Raw genomic sequence first — 19,535 nt, 5'->3', positions numbered from 1 at the left:
CTTTAAGCAACTAGCATAGAAAAAGGAATGTTCTTCCTCCTAGGTGTCCTGCCAGGAGAGAGGGGATAGGAAGGACATAAAACCTTCAATGGAGAAAGGGGAAGGGGACAATCAAAGCTCATCAACGGAGTTACCTGTACTGCAAATAGGGAATGTCCCCAAGCCTTAGAGAAATCCTCCTCTCTCTCATGACCTGCCTTGTGACTGGTGTTGGGCACTTGTCATCATTGTGCTGTTGGTGCTCCACCACCATGCCCCAGACCTGACCACATTGCTGACCAGACTGGACACACCACCACCTCTGCTGACAGCGGTGTTAGTAGTACTTGCTGCACCTTTTGCATGTACTGAGTGTTTCCTGCTGGTGGCCACATCCTACGATCAGTACTGGGCTGTGTGCCACCTGCTTCTCTCTGCAAGACTCATGACCTGGAAGGTCTCTTTTGGGAAGGCAGCTACACCTTGGCTAGGGACATTTCTCTCATCTACAATAGTCACTTCATTCCTGTCCCAGATACAGGTCTGTGGCCCCAGTGCAGTGCGCCACTTCTTCTGTGATTTCACTGGAGCTCTCCTGCAGTGACACCGTGACACTTATGCTCTTTGCTCTCATAACCTGCTTTTTAGATCTGGGCCTCCCCTTCCTCTTCACAGGAGCATCCTGTGCGTGCACCAGAGCTGCAACCCTGGGGCACCTCTCCCACCCAGCATGGACAGGTGGGAGGCCGCCTCCACCTGCTGCTCTCACCTCACTCGTGAAACTGTTTTCTACAGCATCCTCATCCTTGTCTGTCAGATGCCCAGAAAAGCCCTCCCGAGATAGCTGGACAAAGCCCTTTTGCTACACCGTCCTCAGGCCCCTGCTCAATCCCCTCATCTGCAGCCTGAGGATCAGAAAGTTTGGAGGGGAGTGGGACACGGAGAGAAGTGCTCAGAAAAGCTGTGGGCTGCACAAAGAGCCAATTGGAGTTGTGGGCCTGCTGGGAGAAATGACTTCTGGTTCTCTTCTGAACAGGCCCAGAAAACCCAGACAGGTGTGTGCTGTGTCCTGGGCACTCTCCTGGAAGTGTGAGATGTGGAGAAGGTTTCTGGTGCAGAGAGGTGCAAGTGGGGCTGGCTGGTTTCATTGTGAGACCTCTGTAAAACGCCTTGTAAAGGCAAGAGCCATCAGAGAGGTTGCATAGCTGGACTTTAGCAAGGCCTTAACATGGCCTCCCATAGTCTCCTTCTAGCCAGATTGGTGATATCTGGACTAAAGAAGTAGACGATGAGGTGGACGGGAGGATGACTGCACGATCCGTCTCAGATGTCACCACTGGCAGAGTCCTCCTTGTAGCCAGTCATTATCGGCATGTCTCTCTTACCAGCACTTGGGCGAACACTGTTGAACATCTTTATTATCTCCCAGTACGATGGGATGGAGCTCACCTTCAGCTCCCTTGGCAAGCTGAGAGGAGCTCTGGAGCTACCTCATCTAGTTCACCCTGCCTCGAGCACAAGTGTTGGGAAAGATGACATTCAAATCTCTTCTAACCTGAGTTATTCTATGATTCAATCAGTCTTCCGCCTGGAGAGCTTTTTGATGACAGAATAAGCAGAGGAAGGAGAAAAGACAAAGATGCAGAAGCAGAGACATAGAGGGTTCCAACAGAAATAGAGTAGTTCTGAGCAATGTTTCTCCATTTGAATGATTGGTAAGAAAATTTATTTTGATAAGTGGCTGCATAAAGCTATCTGCACACAGCAAGGGAGCATAATCAGCTTGCCAGTACGTGCCCTTCCTGCTGTTAATAAAAAACAATGAAAAAAATAATGAAAATTCATAAAAAGCTAGCCATGCTAGAAATAAAGACTTTCTCAGCTATTACATTGAGTTCTTTTCTGCAGAGGTTTCAACTTTTTCCTAAAAATCTACATTCAGGGCTTCCTTCAGTCATCCACAAAGAGGTGGCCACTGCCCTGTGTAGCTGAAGCATGCATGTGGGAAACGTGTCACAGGACATATGGGAGCCCTTCCGGAGCCTGAGCTGGTAGGCAGGCAGGGTACCTCGGAGTGGTAGAAGGCATCACCTGCCTTCAAGGCTGCTGGGTAGGCTGTGAAGAGGCCTCTCCGGCACAGCAGCACACTGTGTCCCCTTGGATGCTGGCTGTGAGGTCATTTCTGACCAGGCAGCAGTGGGGAGAGAGATACTCTGAGGTCTTGAAAGCCATCACAATGCTCCCCCCAACAAGATGAAAGATGTGGGGAGGTCAGGGGTAGCTGGGGCAAGATTTGGTGGAGGGAAGAGAGCTTTGGCCAATAGAGATGAAAGATTTTGAAGAAGAAAGATGTGTTTGGGTAATTTTGATGCCACCGTGATACTGACTGAGAAAACATTCATGTTAGGCATCTACCCTATTTCTAACCAGGAAGCTTAAGCCCTAACCCTCCCCCTAAATGGCACCCTTCCGCCTGACAGGAATCCACTACTCCAATCCCTAACCTCAAACCTTACCTCTAAACCAAAGCCCCAAACCACAAACACTTACTCTCACCCTATTACTCACTCTAATTCCTAGCCTTTATCCCAAACACTAAAATGCTAGCCTTGACCCTAACCCTCACAACAGCCCTACACAAAACCTTAATCCACAAAGCAAGTCCATGCCCTGACACTAACTAGACAACCTCAGGAGAACACTAAACCCTCCCCCTAAACCCAACGGGACTGAGGCCTTTGTCCTCTTGGCTATGGCAGCAGCCTCTGCCACTGACACCTGCCTCAAAATTTCATTTTGAGGCTCTGGACTTTGTTTCTTCCTCATCCCTGCTTGGGGAGGCCGGGAGGTGTTGCACAGTTTTTCTGCACTTGGCATTGCTCATCCTCACATCCCACTGCCCCCAGGAAGAGCCCTGAGCCAGACGTGAGGGACAGGATCTGCCTTCCCAGGGCCTGCAGGCTAGGACTTGGCCTTGCTGCTTCATCAAACCAACCAAGGGTTTTCTCAGCATTACAGCCCCCTGCACAGTGCCTTTGCCTACCTGCAATCACAGCCTCCAGTTAGCTGCTCTAACGAGCCCTTGGGGAGGCTTTGTCAGTAATGGCCCTCAGGGGGGCCAATCAATGCTTCAAGGTTTTGCTTCTGCCTTTGACTTCTGGAGAGGTTTGTTCAGTCTCCTCTCAGTATCTGAGGTTCACGGACACAGGGCCAACTACAGCATGGGGGCTCATTAAAATACAGAAAGCCCTAACGACCTATTTCTCTTCCTGTAATTTTCTTCAACTCTTCAAGACTTGTCCAGCTAATTGTAGAGTCATTTCATAGTGTAGTTAAGGAGGAAGATTTCCGAGTGCACCTAATCAAAATCCTTTTTTTAAAGGTTATATTTTATTCATTTCAGTTGAGAGCAGAGGTGATAGCAGCATTCTCCAATTGATATGGATGCAGAGGGTCTCCTCGGGAGGTCTGCACAGCTAGGAAAAGCAGTCCCTTGAGGTCTGGCACTGTAGTGACAACCTTGCCCCTTGCTTCCTCCCTTCCTCAACCTCACCATTTCTCTCATTGCTCACCTGGGATTTACATCAGTTTCCTGACATCAGACTTCACTGACCTCTGGGAGCTGAATGTTACAGCTCCATTGCACCATCTCCCACCTGATCTCCTTAGACAACTGGCTGCACACAGGCACAGAAGGATTCTTCCTGTTGGCAAGCAAAGAAAATTAAGCATGATAAAGTTTCATAAACAACAAAATACACTCCTCGAGCATATGCTAAATACAAGCTACCTCTAATGAGGCTGCCTTTCTACAAGGGATAATCTTATGAGAAATGTTTTAGATACATAGCTACAGAAAGGTAGAGATAAACATAATTAAAGAATTGGCTAAACAGACACTTGTCCTGCTGAAGGACAGGCAAGCTTTTAGTCCCTGAAGCTCAAAGCAGCATCACAGGTGAGAAGGATCTGAATGAACAAAGAGTAAGGGCAGGAGAAAACTGCAGAATAAAGGAAAAGGGCTGTTGTCTGCACAACCTGCTGAAAAGATGACTTTAGAAATGGTCGTTGTATCCGGACAGGTGAAAATACAGGAAAGACTAGAGAAATTAAATACAGAACACCATCCAGCATTTATCCGCTTGATCCAGTGCGACCTGGCAGCAAAGGCGGCCAGCAGTGTCCTGAAGTGCATAAAGGGAACCCTCGCCGAAAGTGCGAGGGAAGAGATTGTCTCCCCTGCTCGTCACTCGTTAGGCCACCTGTAAGCAACTGTGTCCATTTTGGGGCCCCCATTTCAAGTGGACTGGGTCTGGCTGGGATGGGGTTAACTTCCTTCATAGCAGCCCATATGGTGCTATGTTTTGCATTTGCGCCTAAACCAGTGTTGATAACACACCCGTGTTTTGGCTATTGCTGAAGCGTGTTTGCACAGTGTCAAGCCTTCTCTGGTTAAACCCGAAAGGCAGCTAAACCCCGCACAGCCGTTCGCTCACTCCCTCGCAGTGGGATGAGGGAGAGAATCGAAAACAAAAGGTAAAACTCATGGGTTGAGATAAAGGCAATTTAATGGGATAGAAAAGAAAGGGAAAAGAATAACAATGATAAAAGAATATACAAAAGAAGTGATGCTGTCCAATGCCCAGCCAGTTCCTGGGCAGCAGACCCTCAGACAGCTTTTCCCCCACCTTTATGTGCTGAGCATGACATCACATGGTACAGAATACCCCTTTGGTGGGCTGGGGTCAGCTGTCCCAGCTGTGTCCCCTCCCAACTTCCTGTGTATCCCCAGCGTACTCGCTGGTGGGGCAGTGTGAGAAGCAGAAAAGGCCTTGACTCAGCGTAAGCACTGCTCAGCAGTAATGAAAACATCCCTGTGTCATCAACATTACTCTCATCCTAAATCCAAAACACAGTACGATACCAGCTACTAGAAAGAAAATTAAATCTATCCCAGCCTAAATCAGGACAATATTCACCCCTTATTCTATACCATCTATGCCATGCCCAGGTCTCACACTTTCCAATACATCCCAATTAATCACCACCATCTTTCCTGTCTTTTGATATAGACACACAGCTATCATCCCCTTAGTCTATGGACCATCCCTCTAAAATGTCCGTTGAGTTCATTCAGTCCATGACTTTAGACTCCATCTGTCATAACAGTCTTTCAGGGCAGGAGAGATGATGGGTGGTGTTGGATTGTTGCATGCGGAAGCCAGTTCTGGTTCCATCACCACTGCGCTTCTCCGGTTCTATCATCACTGCACTTTGCTTGGTTTCATCAAAATTCATTCTTCACTAATCTGGGTGATTCTTACTGTGATAGCCTTGATATGGCATATAGCAACCACAGCAGTGATGACATACAGTATTATGTAGCAATTAACATCATCCAATTCAAACCGTTGGCTATTCTCACCCAAAATCAAATCCCCTGGGACTACATCTTGGAATTCCCCATCCACCTGCATCACCCACCAAGTGCACCCAGGTCCTTGAGCAAAAGCAATCCCATGAATGGGTTTGCCTTTGCTCGAGGCAGGAATAACCCAGACTGTCTTCCCCAGCATATTTTTTATGTGGACTACAGGGGCTTTATCCCCCTCTACGGTACGTAAAAATTTTGACTGGGCAGGGCCAGCTCAATCACCACATCCCCTAGTGTTGACTAGCCAGATGGCCTTTGCTAAATGTGTGTCCCAATGTTTGAACATCCCAGCACCCATTGCTCTCGGTGTAGTCTTTAAGTCCATTGTACTGTTTGATTTTCCCAAAAGCTGCTGCATGATAATGGGATGTGATATATCCACTCAATGCCATGCTCTTGGGCCCAGGTGTCTATGAGGTTGTTTTGGAAATGAGTCCCGTTGTCTGACTCAATTCTTTCTGGGGTGCCATGTCACCGTAGGACTTGCTTTTCAAGACCCAGGACAGTGTTCCGGGCAGTGGCATGGGGCACAGGATATGTCTCCAGCCATCCGGTGGTTGCTTCCACCATTGTAAGCACATGGTGCTTGCCTTGGCGGGTTTGTGGGAGTGTGATATCATCAATCTGCCAGGCCTCCCCATATTTATATTTCAGCCATCGTCCTCCATACCAGAGAGGCTTGAAGTGCTTGGCTTGCTTGATTGCAGTGCATGTTTCACATCCATGGATAACCTGTGCAGTAGTGTGCATGGTCAAGTTCACCCCTCGATCACGGGCCCATCTATATGTTGCATCTCTTCCTTGATGGCCTGAGGTGTCATGGGCCCACCCAGCTAGAAATAATTCACCCTTCTGTTGCCAGTCCAGATCCACTTCAATCTTAGCAGCCTGATCCACCTGCTGGTTGTTTTGATGTTCTTCAGTGGCCCAGCTCTTGGCTACATGAGCATCTAAGTGACGTACTTTTACAGCCAGGTTTTCTACCCAGGCAGCAATATCTTGCCACAGTGCAGCAGCCCAGATGGGTTTGCCTCTGCGCTATTAGTTACTCTGCTTCCATTGCTGTAACCACGCCCACAGGCCATTTGCCACCATGCATGAGTCAGTATAGAGATCAAGTACCGGCCATTTTTCTCCTTCAGCAATATCCAAAGCCAGCTGGATGGCTTTCACCTCTGCAAATTGACTCGATTCACCTTCTCATAGAATCATAGAGTCATAGAATCCTGGAATGCTTTGGGTTGGAAGGGACCTTTAAAGGTCATCTAGTCCAACCCCCCTGCAAGGAGCAGGGACATCTTCAACTAGATCAGGTTGCTTAGAGCCCCATCCAACCTGTCCTTGAATGTTTCCAGAGATGGGGCATCTACCACCTCTCTGAGCAACCTGTTCCAGTGTCTCACCATGCTCATTGTAAAAAATTTCTTCCTTATATCTAGCCTAAATCTAGCCTCGTTTAGTTTAAAACCATTACCCCTTGTCCTATTGCAACAGGCTCTGCTAAAAAGTCTGTCCTCATCTACCTTATAAGAATCATAGAATCATAGAATCATAGAATGTCCTGAATTGGAAGGGACCCACGAGGATCATCGAGTCTGTCTCCTGTCCCTGCATTGGACAACCCCAAAATTCACACCCTATGTCTGAGGGCGTTGTCCAAATGCTTCTTGAATGTTGTCAGGCCTGGTGCCATGACTACCTCCCAGGGGAGCTTCTTCCAATGCTCCACTACCCTTTGGGTGAAGAACCTTTTCCTAACATCCAACCTAAACCTGTACAGGGTGGATCCCTCCAGCAGCTGGGCTCAGACGCTCAGTCTCCTCAGTAGCTGCCCTGGATACCAACATCCCCAGTTGCAGGCACCTGGATATATGAGCCCCCTGAAGCTGCAGCCCCATTCCAGATGCTGCTACAGACCACCCCACTCACACACACACACACACACAAACTCTTAAGTCCAGTCACTCTGGTCTCTCAGTTGCTGGCACTAATGACATACGGGCTGTCTGACCCCCTGGTCCTTCTCCAGTTCTCCAGAAAGCTGGAGAATAATGGAAAGTGCCTTTGTCTAGACAGTCTACTGGTAAGATGACTTTATTGTATCAGGAAATTGTAAATAAGATGACTTACTTATTGTATAAGAACAGGTGAAAATACACGAACGATTAGAAAAATTACAGCGTATAACAGGCAGAATAGTGGTAATGAAGTTACAGGGGAAGGCGGATATTTCTGTGGAATATCCCTTTGGAAAGGTCATGGGATTGGTAGAGGTCTCTTGTGAGCGAGGACAAAGCAATGTTGCACCCATCTCTGAAAGAAGCCGAAGGAGCAACCCAGGGAACCCCAGGCTGTACAAGCTCACTTTGGTGAGGAGTAAGCCATCAATATCTCTTGGGTGGTATTTCTGGGACCTTTAAAGAGAAGAATGTGTCCAAAAGCAGTCAGCATGGACTTTCAAAGGGTAAAGCATGCCTCACCATGCTGATCGCCTTCATGATGAAGTAACTGCATTTGTGCATGAGGGGACAAGAGTGGATGTTGGTCACCTCAACTTCAGCAAGATTTGTGACGTGTTCTCCCTCACTATTCTTGTACCCAAGTTAGGACATTACGTTCTGGAAAGGTATATAAACATCTGGGTTAAACACCAGTTGGATGATCGGGCTGAGAGAGCAGTGGTGAAGGGGTCATACCCTACCTGAAGGCCAGTGGGACATGCTGGGGCATCATGGGGCAGCACAGGGAACACTCCTGGGCCCTGTGCAGCCTGACAGCTGTATCCATGACCCAGAGGAGGCAACTCTCACCATGTTCAGCAAGAACAAATGCTGGATTCTTCACCTAGGATGAAATAATGCTGGGCACAAGTATAGACTGGGAGAGGAGTGGCTGGAGAGCAGCCCTGCAGAGAGGGATCTGGGGGTGCTGGCTGGCAGGGAGCTCAACAGGAGTCAGCAGTGTGCCCTGGCAGCCAAGAGGGCAAACCGCACCCTGGGGTGCAGTATAACGAGGGGCTCAAAAGAGGGGATGTTGTGGTTTAACCCCAGTCGGCAACTAAGCACCACCCAGCCGCTCGCTCACCCTCCCTCCCACAGTGGGATGGGGGAGAGAATCAGAAAAAGAAAGTAAAACCCATGGGTTGAGACAAAGACAGTTTAATATGACCACAGAGGAAGGGGAAATAATAATAATAATAATAATAATAATAATAATAATAGTAATAATAGTAATAATAGTAATAATAGTAATAATAGTAATACTACTACTACTAATAATAAATAATAATAAATAATAATACACAAAACAAGTGATGCACAATCACCACCTGCTGACCGATGCCCAGACCGTCCCCGAGCAGCGATCGCTTTCCCCTGGCCAACTCCCTCCACCTTATATACTGAGCCTGACGTCACATGGTATGGAATAGCCCTGTGGCCAGCCTGGGTCAGCTGTCCTGGCTGTGCTCCCTCCCAACTTCTTGTGCACCTGGCAGAGCATGGGAAGCTGTAAAATCCTTGACTAGTATAACCACTGCTTAGCAACAAGTAAACCATCAGTGTGTTATCAACATTATTCTCATCCTAAATCCAAAACACAGCACTGTACCAGCTGCTAGGAAGAAAATTAATTCTATCCCAGCTGAAACCAGGACAGGGGATTATCCCGCTGTTTTTTGCACTGGTGCAGACTCACTCGGAGTACTGTGTGCAGTTCTGGGCCCCACAACTGAAGAAGGATGTACTTGAATGCGTCCAGAGGATGGCAACAAAGCTGGTGAAAGGGCTGGAAGAAATGTCCTCTGAGGAGCTCCTGAGGACACTGGGCTTGTCTAGTTTGGAGAAAAGGAGGCGGAGGGGTGACCTCATTGCTCTCTACAGCTTCCTGAGGAGGGGAAGTGGAGAGGGAGGTGTTGATTGCTTCTCCCTGGGATCCAGGGACAGGATGTGGGGAAATGGTTCAAAGCTGCGCCAGGGGAGGTTTAGACTGGACATTAGGAAGCATTGCTTTACCAAGAGGGTGGTCAAACACTGGAACAGGCTTCCTAGAGAGGTGGTCGATGCCCCATGCGTGTCAGTGTTTAAGAGGCATTTGGACAATGCCCTTAATAACATGATTGATCTTTTGGTCAGACCTGAAGTGGCCAGGGATTTGGACAAGATGATCCTTGTAGGTCCCTTCCAACTGAACTATTCTATTCTATGCTATTCTGTTCTGTCATGTTCTGTTCTGTTCTCTATATATACCCATACAGGGTGGATCCCTCCAGCAGCTGGGCTCAGATGCTCAGTCTCCTCAGTAGCTGCCCTGGATACCAGCCTCCCCAGGTGCACGAGCCTCTGAGGTTGCAACCCCATTCCAGATGCTGCTACAGACCACCCCAGTCACACAAACACACAGACAGACAGACAGACAGACACACAAACTCTTAAGTCCAGTCACTCCGGTCTCTCAATTGCTGGCACTAATGACATACGGTCTGTCTGACCCCCTGGTCCTTCTCTAGTTGCTGCACTCATCCCCCTGTGCTCACATGTTCACGCAGAAAAGAGATTCCCCCCCACAGCAATGAGCTAGAAATTAAGTTTAATGAGAAGACAGGGCAGACTGCACTGGTCAGGGTCCTCCCCTAAACTTCCCATAATAAAAGTCCTGTGCAATCCAAAAATGCTCTTCCCCTGCATCCCATAATGTGTCCTACGCCCCTAGGCAACAATTCCCTTAGTCCAAATGGTGATCCAGAGAGCTGCTCGCAGTGACTCCTCTTGGTGGGTTTCACACCTGGACAACGGGGCTGACGGCTCTCCCAGGGCAGCCCTGGAAGGAGCTGGGACAAGATGTTCCTTCCTCAGGAGCCTGTCATTTGGGTTCCCACCTGCCACTGTGCCTCTGTGCTCTTTTCGCTTTGTGGAGATGGGCTCTTGATGAGCTGGTGGCTCCCCTGTTACAGGTCTGGGAGCAGCTGGGGCAGGGTGTTAACTGAGTTACTCCTCCTGCCATCGGTAGTGCCTTCTTTGTGTGTGCAGATGAGCTTCTTCTCACTTAACCTAACACAACGCAACAAGAACATGCATCTCCTGAGGCAGCTGTATTTGCAGGTTACATACCTATGCACTGGTATTATTTAGCATATTTAACATAGCAGCTCATTGGAATTGCTGTCCAGAAATGCATCAGGATTGGGGGAAAAGCTGTGCTGTTGCACGGGCAATGGCTTCGTTCAGGGCCAGTAGCACAGTCTTGTTTCTAAAGACTGTAGATGAATGGATTTAAGAGTGGGTACAGGACAGTGTTCAGCAAAGCCACAGTTCTGTTTGTCTCCAAGGAAACATCTCCGGAAGGACACACATAGAGAGCAATGCAGCTCCCATATGCAATGGCCAAGGTGGTGAAATGGGAAGAACATGTAGTAAAAGCTTTTTTCCTCCCAGCAGCTGCTGGCAGGTGCAGAATACAGAAAAGGATGTCCATGTAAAATGCCAGAGTTAAACATAAGGAACGCAGTAGGACAAACGATAACAAAACAGAGTCTATTTTCCAAAGCAGGCTGGGGTCAGAGCAGGACAATGTGAACAAGGGGGAGTTGTCACAAAAAAAATGGTGGATCTTGTTTGAGCCACAGAAAGTCAGCTTGTAGAGGAGGACCAGACGGTAACTCAAGACTGTGATGCCTATGACCCAAGCAGCAGCAACCAGGTGGATGCAGAGCTGAGGCTTCATGATGGCAGCATAACGCAAAGGCTGGCAGATGGCAACGTAGCGGTCAAAGGACATGACAACAAGTAGAACCAACTCTGTACAGCCCAGGGCAAAATAGAAACAGGACTGGGCAAAGCAGCTGCTTAGTGAGATCGTTCTCCTACCAGAACTCAGGATCACAAACAATTTGACACTTGTGGAGGATGTGAACCAGATTTCCAGGAAGGCCAGATTGCTGACGAAAAAGTACATGGGGGTTTGCAGGCGGTGATCCACACACACGAGGAAAATGATGGTTGCGTTCCCCATCACTGTTGTCAGGTATATGAGCAGAAGGAGCAGAGAGAGAAATAGCTGCAGGCTTTGATCAAGCCCTGAGAAACCCTCTAGGATGAACTCAGTAACTGCAGTTTCATTTTCTGCTCTCATGCTGAATTTCAGTTCATCCTGCCGAGACAGGAAGATGGCTGCTGACACGGAAGTCACGGACACAGCACACGATCAATATGATCAAGCAAAATGTCGGTTTATTACATACACAGCTTAGTTAATATAGTTTCTTGCCTTCCTAATCATGCATAAACTTATCGCTAATTGGTTAACTATGGTTGGCAATATGCTGTTCATGCGCTGCTAGCGATATTCTGATTCGTTCATAACAATAGTTCACACGCACCGCCCGCTTCTCCCATATCTTGTTTTCAACATTGCAAGCCAATAGTTTCTTCCTCTTAATCTGCTTGTTTCATGTCTTCCAAACCGCAGTCGACCTTCGCAGCATCCTTGAATTCCTCTTGCGTTAAATGCGGATTAAGTCCACATAGTCTGAGTCTGGGTTGCTCACTACATGTCCTTGGCTTTTCAGATATCCCACAAATCCCCCTTTTTGTTTTTGAGCAATCCAGACTCCATTCATCATACGCTCCACAGCTTTCATGAAATATTTAAAAACACATCTTAATATAAGTATAGTTAATAATAATAATCCCAAGAATAATATAAACCCATGGATAATTAGATCTTTTCCCCAACCTGAAATGCCTAACCCAGCTAACCATGAATTAAAACCTAAAGAGCTAGTCTTTCTGCAATTGTTTTATCTGTTGTCCAGAAATCTAAATCTGACTTTACAATCCTTTGAATATTTTTCAATACTTCTTCAAGATCTGTGGGTTTGGTTTTTAATATTCAGAATCATTGACGTCGTTAGCTATATCTCTGCATGCATGCCTCATGGTGGAGGAGTTACAAACATACTCCCACTCTTTACCGCCAATCGGAGTCCCCACTAAACATGTCATAAATGGGTTGCCTGCATTTGCTGCCGCTAAACAGATTGAATCTTGCCCTGTTTTATTAGCTAGACTTACCCAAACATTTGTACATGGTTGTACTGAAATCCATGAGTGACCACTACCAATGATGGAGAGGAATGACGTGAGAAAACCTATCATGGTAACTCCTGTTGTGGTCCCGACTCTTCTCTCCATGGTTTCACCCAGCGGCTAGGCACCCACCTCGGACCTTCGTCTGTCAAAACACAAACATATCCTCGACCTGTCATCTTAATTTCTGCAGGACCCTTCCATTCTCCAGTTTTTAAGTCACGACATCGTACTTTTACCGATACTGAATCGATCTTCTGTATTCCCGATTGAAATGACATATGGTGTATAACAATTGGAGGAGATTCACGGTCCCCTGTTAACCGTAAATAATTTAAAACGTAAATCGCTTTTGCAAGACGTTCAGCAGGGGCTATTTCTCCCCCCTTTTGTTTTTGCAACAGCGATTTTAACGTAGCATGTGCGCGTTCTACGATCGCCTGTCCTGTAGGAGAGTGTGGTATGCCTGTGATTCTGCGAATGCCCCACAAGTGGCAGAAATGTTCGAATGTTTTAGAGATATATGCAGGACCATTATCTGTTTTTATCTCTTGAGGAATCCCCAAAGCAGCGATGGCTGCACACATATATTTTACAACGTTTGGCTGTTTCCCCTGTTTGAGCAGTGGCCCAGATTGCATGCGAATAAGTATCAATGCTAACGTGTACATATTTTTGCCATCCAAACTCTGTGATGTGGGTGACATCCGTTTGCCATAATTGTAGGGCTCCCAGACCTCGAGGGTTGACCCCAAGACCTAAACCGAATCCTGATTTTTGGCAGGCAGGACAGGATTGGACGATGCCTCGGGCATCTGATAGTTTTAAATCAAATTGTTTCGCCAAGACTTTTGCAGATTGAGGTAAAAATTCATGAGATAAACGGGCCTGCTCAAACAGGTTAATATTTTCATTTTTCCAGATGGTAGCAACCAACTTGTCGGCTATGTTGTTTCCAATCGACAAGCCTTGGTCAAATTGATGGCTACGAATATGTGTCACAAAATAGTGTTTAGCGCGTTGATTCAATAAAAATAAAAGTTGCATTAATAACACATATAAGGTGTTATTCTTCAGTGATTTGATCATAGCGTGTTCTAGGCGCTGTACCGTTCCTACTACGTAGAGCGAATCTGAAATTACATTTAGAGGTTTGTCGGGCCAGCGTTGAAAGGCCCATAACACCGCTCTCAGCTCGAGGGTTTGTAAAGAGTCGGCGGTATGACCTGTAAGAAGTTGATGATTCCATTGATTATTGTCATACCAAGCAATAGCAGCTCGTTTCGATTTTCTACCAGCATCAGTAAATACTGTAAGCCCTTCAACTGGTACTTCTGATCTATAAGGGATGTCTTCAAAGTCCTGATTTTGTAAAAGCGGCAAAATTTTCGTGGAAGGATAGTTATTGGGTACAGTACCCGGATATTCGGCTAAAGCAATTTGAAACATTTCTGATGTTGCTAAAAGCCAATCTAAATAATTCTGTGCTATAGGTACAAACAGGGTTTCAGGTTCTTGTCCTGTCAGATCACAAATCCTTCTTCTACCTTTGATGATCATATTAGCTAATAGTTCAATCCGTGTACAGATGGTATTTTTTGGCTGATAGGATAAAAATACCCACTCTAAAATGTTGATGCGTGGGCTATCTATTTGGATTATCAGTCCTATTAAGTGTTTTCGGTTGGGTGATGAGTTAACAATTAAAAATTGCAAAGGCAAATCACTAATTTTTCTTTGTACAACTGTTGTCAAAACCTTTTTTAGAATGTGATCTAATGCCTGCTCTTGTTCCTTCGTCAGGCTTCGTCGTTCATTGGCTCTGGTTGAGGTTCCCAACAGAGGCATCAAGGGAGCTAGATCATCATTAGTTATTCCACGAACTGACCTTACCCACTGTAAATCTCCCATTAGTTTTTGAACATCTGAGAGCGTCTTAATGTCTGTTTTGAGTATGATCTTCTGTGGTCTGACTGTGCTCCCAGTAATTGTCCATCCTAAAGATTGCCATGGATTTTGTCGTTGTACCTTTTCTGGAGCAATTTTAAGACCTTTCGGGTCTAACGTTTCTATTAACCTTTGTAAAGTTCCTTCCACGTCCATTTTTTCTCCAGCAATTAAGATATCATCCATACAGTGAAAAACTAGTAAAAACGGATGTTTCATTCGGAATGGTTGTAAGGCCCATGCTACAAAATTTTGACACAGAGTAGGTGAGTTTTTCATTCCTTGAGGTAGTACCACCCAATGGTATCTTTTTGCCGGTTCCTGTTTATTGATTGATGGTACTGTAAATGCAAATTTTTCTGCATCTTCAGGATGCAAAGGAATAGTAAAAAAAACCCAATCCTTCAAATCAATGATGAGTAAGTCCCAATTTTCTGGGATCATCACAGGGGAGGGTAATCCTGGCTGTAATGCCCCCATATTTTGCATTACAGCATTCACCGCTCGTAAATCATGCAACAATCGCCATTTTCCAGATTTTTTTGGGATGGTAAAAACGGGTGTGTTCCTAGGGCTTGTGGAAGGCACAATGTGACCTGCTTCTAACTGTTCTTTAACTAAGTTTTGTAAAATATGCAGCCTCTCCTGTTTCAGCGGCCACTGGTCTACCCACACTGGCGTTGTCGTAGTCCAGGTGAGTTTTAAGATGGGCTGCTCAACCATGGCCGCTCCTAAAAATGCTGGGTTACAAGTTTGGCTCCCATTTGGGATAATATATCCCGACCTATAAGAGCTACAGGCAAGTGCATTACATATGGCCTTGTGGTAACAGTGGCACCGTCTTCAAAATTGAATGCTATCAGTAATTTGCTAATCATCGTGCATTGTGCCCCCCCGACTCCCACAACACTGGTAGCTGCAGGTACCAGTGGCCAATGATGAGGCCATTTTGTGATAGGGACAATAGTTACATCTGCCCCCGTGTCAATTAACATTGACAGTACTAAAGATTGTCCATTAGGATGTCTTAACGTTACCCTTTCTTCAGGTTTTCCCTTGGCAATATCTATTGCTAATAACACATTTGGTACTCCTGTGGATCCAAAACCTCCATGCCCACGTACAATTGAATGCGCTTTAGGGACACACGCATGAAATGGTATTAATTGAGCTATTTTAGACTGTGCTGGTATTGTAAGTGGTGGCGTTAAGGTATATACCATAATCTTTATGGTTCCACAGAAATCCGCATCGATGAGTCCTGGTACTCTAAATATACCTTTTCGTGATATTGAAGAACGGCCTGTGAGCAATGCACTCCACCCATGCCCTAGAGGTCCTTGTTGATCTGAATCAATTAATTTAACCTCAGACGTTGTTAAGGTTATGTCTACTGCTGTTGCCAGGTCCACTCCGGCGCTACCGACTGTGGCGGCTGCGCAGCGGTCCAAGCACCCTGCACTTGTGTCTTCACGCGTGGGTGTGGCGCGCTCCGCGCCGCGTTTCCCGATTTTCGACATTCGTGGGTGTCGTGATTATCTTTTTTACAAAAGATCTTTGGTACACCATTTTTCTTTCCAACCTTCAGTATTAATTGGACTCCTACATTCTTTTTTAAAATGGCCTAGTTTTCCACAATTAAAGCACTTCTTGTCCTTTTTTCCCCCTTGCTTTTTTGATACCAACGGCTTCACTGCTGCACCTACAGCTGCGGCCATAACCGTAGCCTTTTCTTGTTCTAACATTCGCTCAGCAGCCTCTAGCAATTGTCCTGTGTTGGATCCTCTTGGCAACACACTGAGTGCTCTTTTTGTTTTTTCATTAGCGTTATCAAAAGCAAGCATATCTAAGAACTTTACTTTCATTCCCTCATCCATATCTGGATGAGCCATAATTGCAGTGTGCAAACGATCAATAAACTTGCCGTACGATTCAGTGGGTCCCTGCCTTACAGAGGTAAAAGCAGGTCTAATTTTCTCATCATGCACGTTAATAAGAGCTTTATAAGCTAACTCCTGACTCAATTGCAATGCCTCGGTAGCAAACTGCGCTTGCCAATCAGGTCGCGTAAAAGGCCCTGCGCCCATTAACATTTGAGCCTGGATTCCGAATAACGGATCGCCTTGTTGTTGAGGTATTGAAGCTGCCCTATCACAGGCGGTTTGCCAATGTTGGAAAAATTGTAGTTGTTGCGATGGTGGTAATAGCATCTGGACAATCATTCTAGAATCATAAGGAGTTAATAACTGTGCTGAAAAAATGTGCTGTAATATAGATTGAGTATATGGTGATTTTAAACCATATTGAGTAACAGCGCTTTTCGCTTCTTTCAATATTTTCCAGTCCAGTGCTTCCCATACACCTCTCCCGTTATTACCAACTACAACAGGAAAAGCCATGGGTAAAACCTGTCCCTCTATCATGGCATCTCGGATAACACCTTTCCATCGCATTGACAGATCTCCAACTCCTCCCACCAACATCCCTTGCCCGAATACACACCCTCCCCCCCCGATGGTTGTTTTGGTGGCAAAGACGGAAAAGCACCAGTTTCCACCGATGTCCTAGTTGGAGCAAAAACGTTGGGTGCTGACCGTCCTGGGTATAATGCGGACAGTGACGTTGGTGGGTTTTCTGGTGGGGCCGCCAATCGCGCTTCTAAAGTCTCTAGTCTTTTTATCAATTCCTGTAATTCAGCTTTCTCCTCTAGAACACCATTGTTTTCCTCCTCCTCTTCGCCACCTGGTGGCAAAGGAGGGTAAAGTGAGGTGGTCGCCACCGGTGAGGGAGGTCGATTTGGTGGATCAGCCTCATCGTAACTCGGAGGCCGATCCGACTGTGGTACATCGGGCGATGGCGGAGTAGCCTCCGCAGCATTTTTTTCTGGTGACTGCACTTCGGTGGTGGTGGGAGCTGCAGTTGCAGTCCCTGCTAGGATCCGGACCCCTCCTGCAACGCGGGCTGGGGTCGCTGCAGGGATTGTCGGACCAGAAAACAACATACTGGTTGCAGAGGTGGGCCTGCCCCCTGGAGTCAAAGCCACGAATGCCGATGCAGCGACTTGCCGCTCCTCCCCCATGCTTTTTAAAGTTTCATTAATCAGTCTCCACACAGTGGGGAATTTGCTCGTCTCTTTGGATCCTTTATTTATTTCTTCCCACAGTTCTGCCCCTATTTTCTCCCATGTCATAGCATCAAAGGCGACTCCAACCGTGCGGATCAAATCCTTTCCTTTTGCCCAGAGCAATAATGCTTTCAGAGTAGACGAGTCATAACTTATACCTCTCGTTGAGAGGATATGTTGGAGGAGCTTAACCACCGCTGACTCTTCTTTTGTCATGGTAGCCCCCATCTCCTCCCTGGCCGCTCACCTGATCAGGGTGAGATTCCACCTTTCGCGCTAGTGTTTCCCGAGTGCCGGGGCAGCACTCACCTTCGGCCGGCTTCCGCCCCCTCCGTTCTCGGTTTCGTCAGAAAATCCAACTCCCTGTTCGGGCGCCACCTGCTGACGCGGAAGTCACGGACACAGCACACGATCAATATGATCAAGCAGAATGTCGGTTTATTACATACACAGCTTAGTTAATATAGTTTCTTGCCTTCCTAATCATGCATAAACTTATCGCTAATTGGTTAACTATGTTTGGCAATATGCTGTTCATGCGCTACTAGCAATATTCTGATTCGTTCATAACAATAGTTCACACGCACCGCCCGCTTCTCCCATATCTTGTTTTCAACATTGCAAGCCAATAGTTTCTTCCTCTTAATCTGCTTGTTTCATGTCTTCCGAACAGCAGTCGACCTTCGCAGCATCCTTGAATTCCTCTTGCGTTAAATGCAGATTAAGTCCACATAGTCTGAGTCTGGGTTGCTCACTACATGTCCTTGGCTTTTCAGATATCCCACATGTGAGTTCACAAAAACCACCTAGCTTCATAGATTTGCTATTTAGAAGCCTTACCCGTGTATGTAAGGAGGATGCCGATGCGAAAGCTCCCATAGGCTTGAGAGTTGCAGGGATGGGTAGCAAAAGCAAAATGAGCTGACAGAGGCTTAGAGGGTCATGCAGAATGAGTCACACTCTGCCTGGAGGCCTGGAACAAGTGGGCACTGCAGAGGTTTGCATCTTGAATGCATGCCTCAGCCTAGCAGATGGGGATTCCCCCTGATAGGGGTGCCTTGTGCTGGTCCATCCCCATGGGTCTCAATGGTGCAGACTCTGCTTGAAGACATTCCTGTAACCCAAATATGTTAGGATTAATGCAGAACTGGCTTTTCAAAATCAAGCATTTTATTCACATTGCCTCTTTGCTTTGACATCTTCTCACTTTGACCACACTCCTGAAATCTCTCTAGGAAGCCACATAAGAACTGACGACTAAAGGAAAATTATATCCAGGCTCTGCTCCTTCAAGTGCTTTGTGTGGCAATGAGCCCTCTGGTGCCGAGTTCCTGAACTGCAGCTCCTGAAAGACTGAGCAAGCCTCCAGAGGAGTAAAAGCAGCACAGCTGAAGGTTTGGGAGGGTGTTAGCAGGCCCTGCTGAAGGCCATCACTGAAGAGACCATGCAGGGAATGAGCAGACAAGGTTCCTGTCCCTGGGGGCTGGTGAAGCAGGGAGTCAGAGGCACTTGGCACAGGAGGACATTTCAATGTGGAATGTTTTCCCACTGTGAAAGCCCTTGATGTGCTTCACCAAACAGGATGGCCAAGCCCTGACCCCCCCATCCCCCGCAGAGGGGGATCCTTTCCCTCTTGTGATGCTCTGGGCTCTTCCTGGGGAAATTGTGGTGTGGGAGCGTGTGATGGCAGGCGCAGGTCAGTGGTAGGACACCTGCCAGGCTCTGTGGAGGGTGGGTGAGGAGGAGGCAACAAGGCGCTGGAGCTGTAAGGACCTCATGTCCTCTCGTGGGTCTCAGTGGAAGAGACAGAAGCCATAGCTGAGTGGACAAGGGCCTCAGTTCTGTTGGGGTGTCAAAGCCCCACCAAGGCCCTTGGCCATCCCCACCACAGCTACAATGACCTGTGCCTGTGCTTGCTTCCTTGCTTCCAGCACCAAGCTCCGTGTCTCTGGGCATTTGCCAATGC

General features: G+C 47.0%; 1 protein-coding gene across 1 annotated transcript; it reads right to left on the bottom strand.

Annotated features, from left to right (window-relative positions):
• Nucleotides 1–10,660: 10,660 nt before the first annotated feature.
• LOC309603568 (olfactory receptor 6E1-like) lies at nt 10,661–11,542 on the bottom strand (the record flags this gene model as incomplete). The annotated part of the gene is made up of 1 exon (XM_082338383.1): nt 10,661–11,542. The coding sequence occupies one exon, from the start codon at nt 11,540–11,542 to the stop codon at nt 10,661–10,663; it is 882 nt and encodes a 293-aa protein (XP_082194509.1).
• Between the last annotated feature and the right edge of the window lie 7,993 nt (nt 11,543–19,535).

The sequence above is a fragment of the Platalea leucorodia genome (genome assembly GCF_965183815.1).
Source record: "Platalea leucorodia genome assembly, contig: HAP1_HAP1_SCAFFOLD_128, whole genome shotgun sequence".
Taxonomy (NCBI): Eukaryota; Metazoa; Chordata; class Aves; order Pelecaniformes; family Threskiornithidae; genus Platalea; species Platalea leucorodia.
The sequence above is the reverse complement of the archived record's forward strand: the minus strand, read 5'-3'. Positions and strand labels throughout refer to the sequence as shown.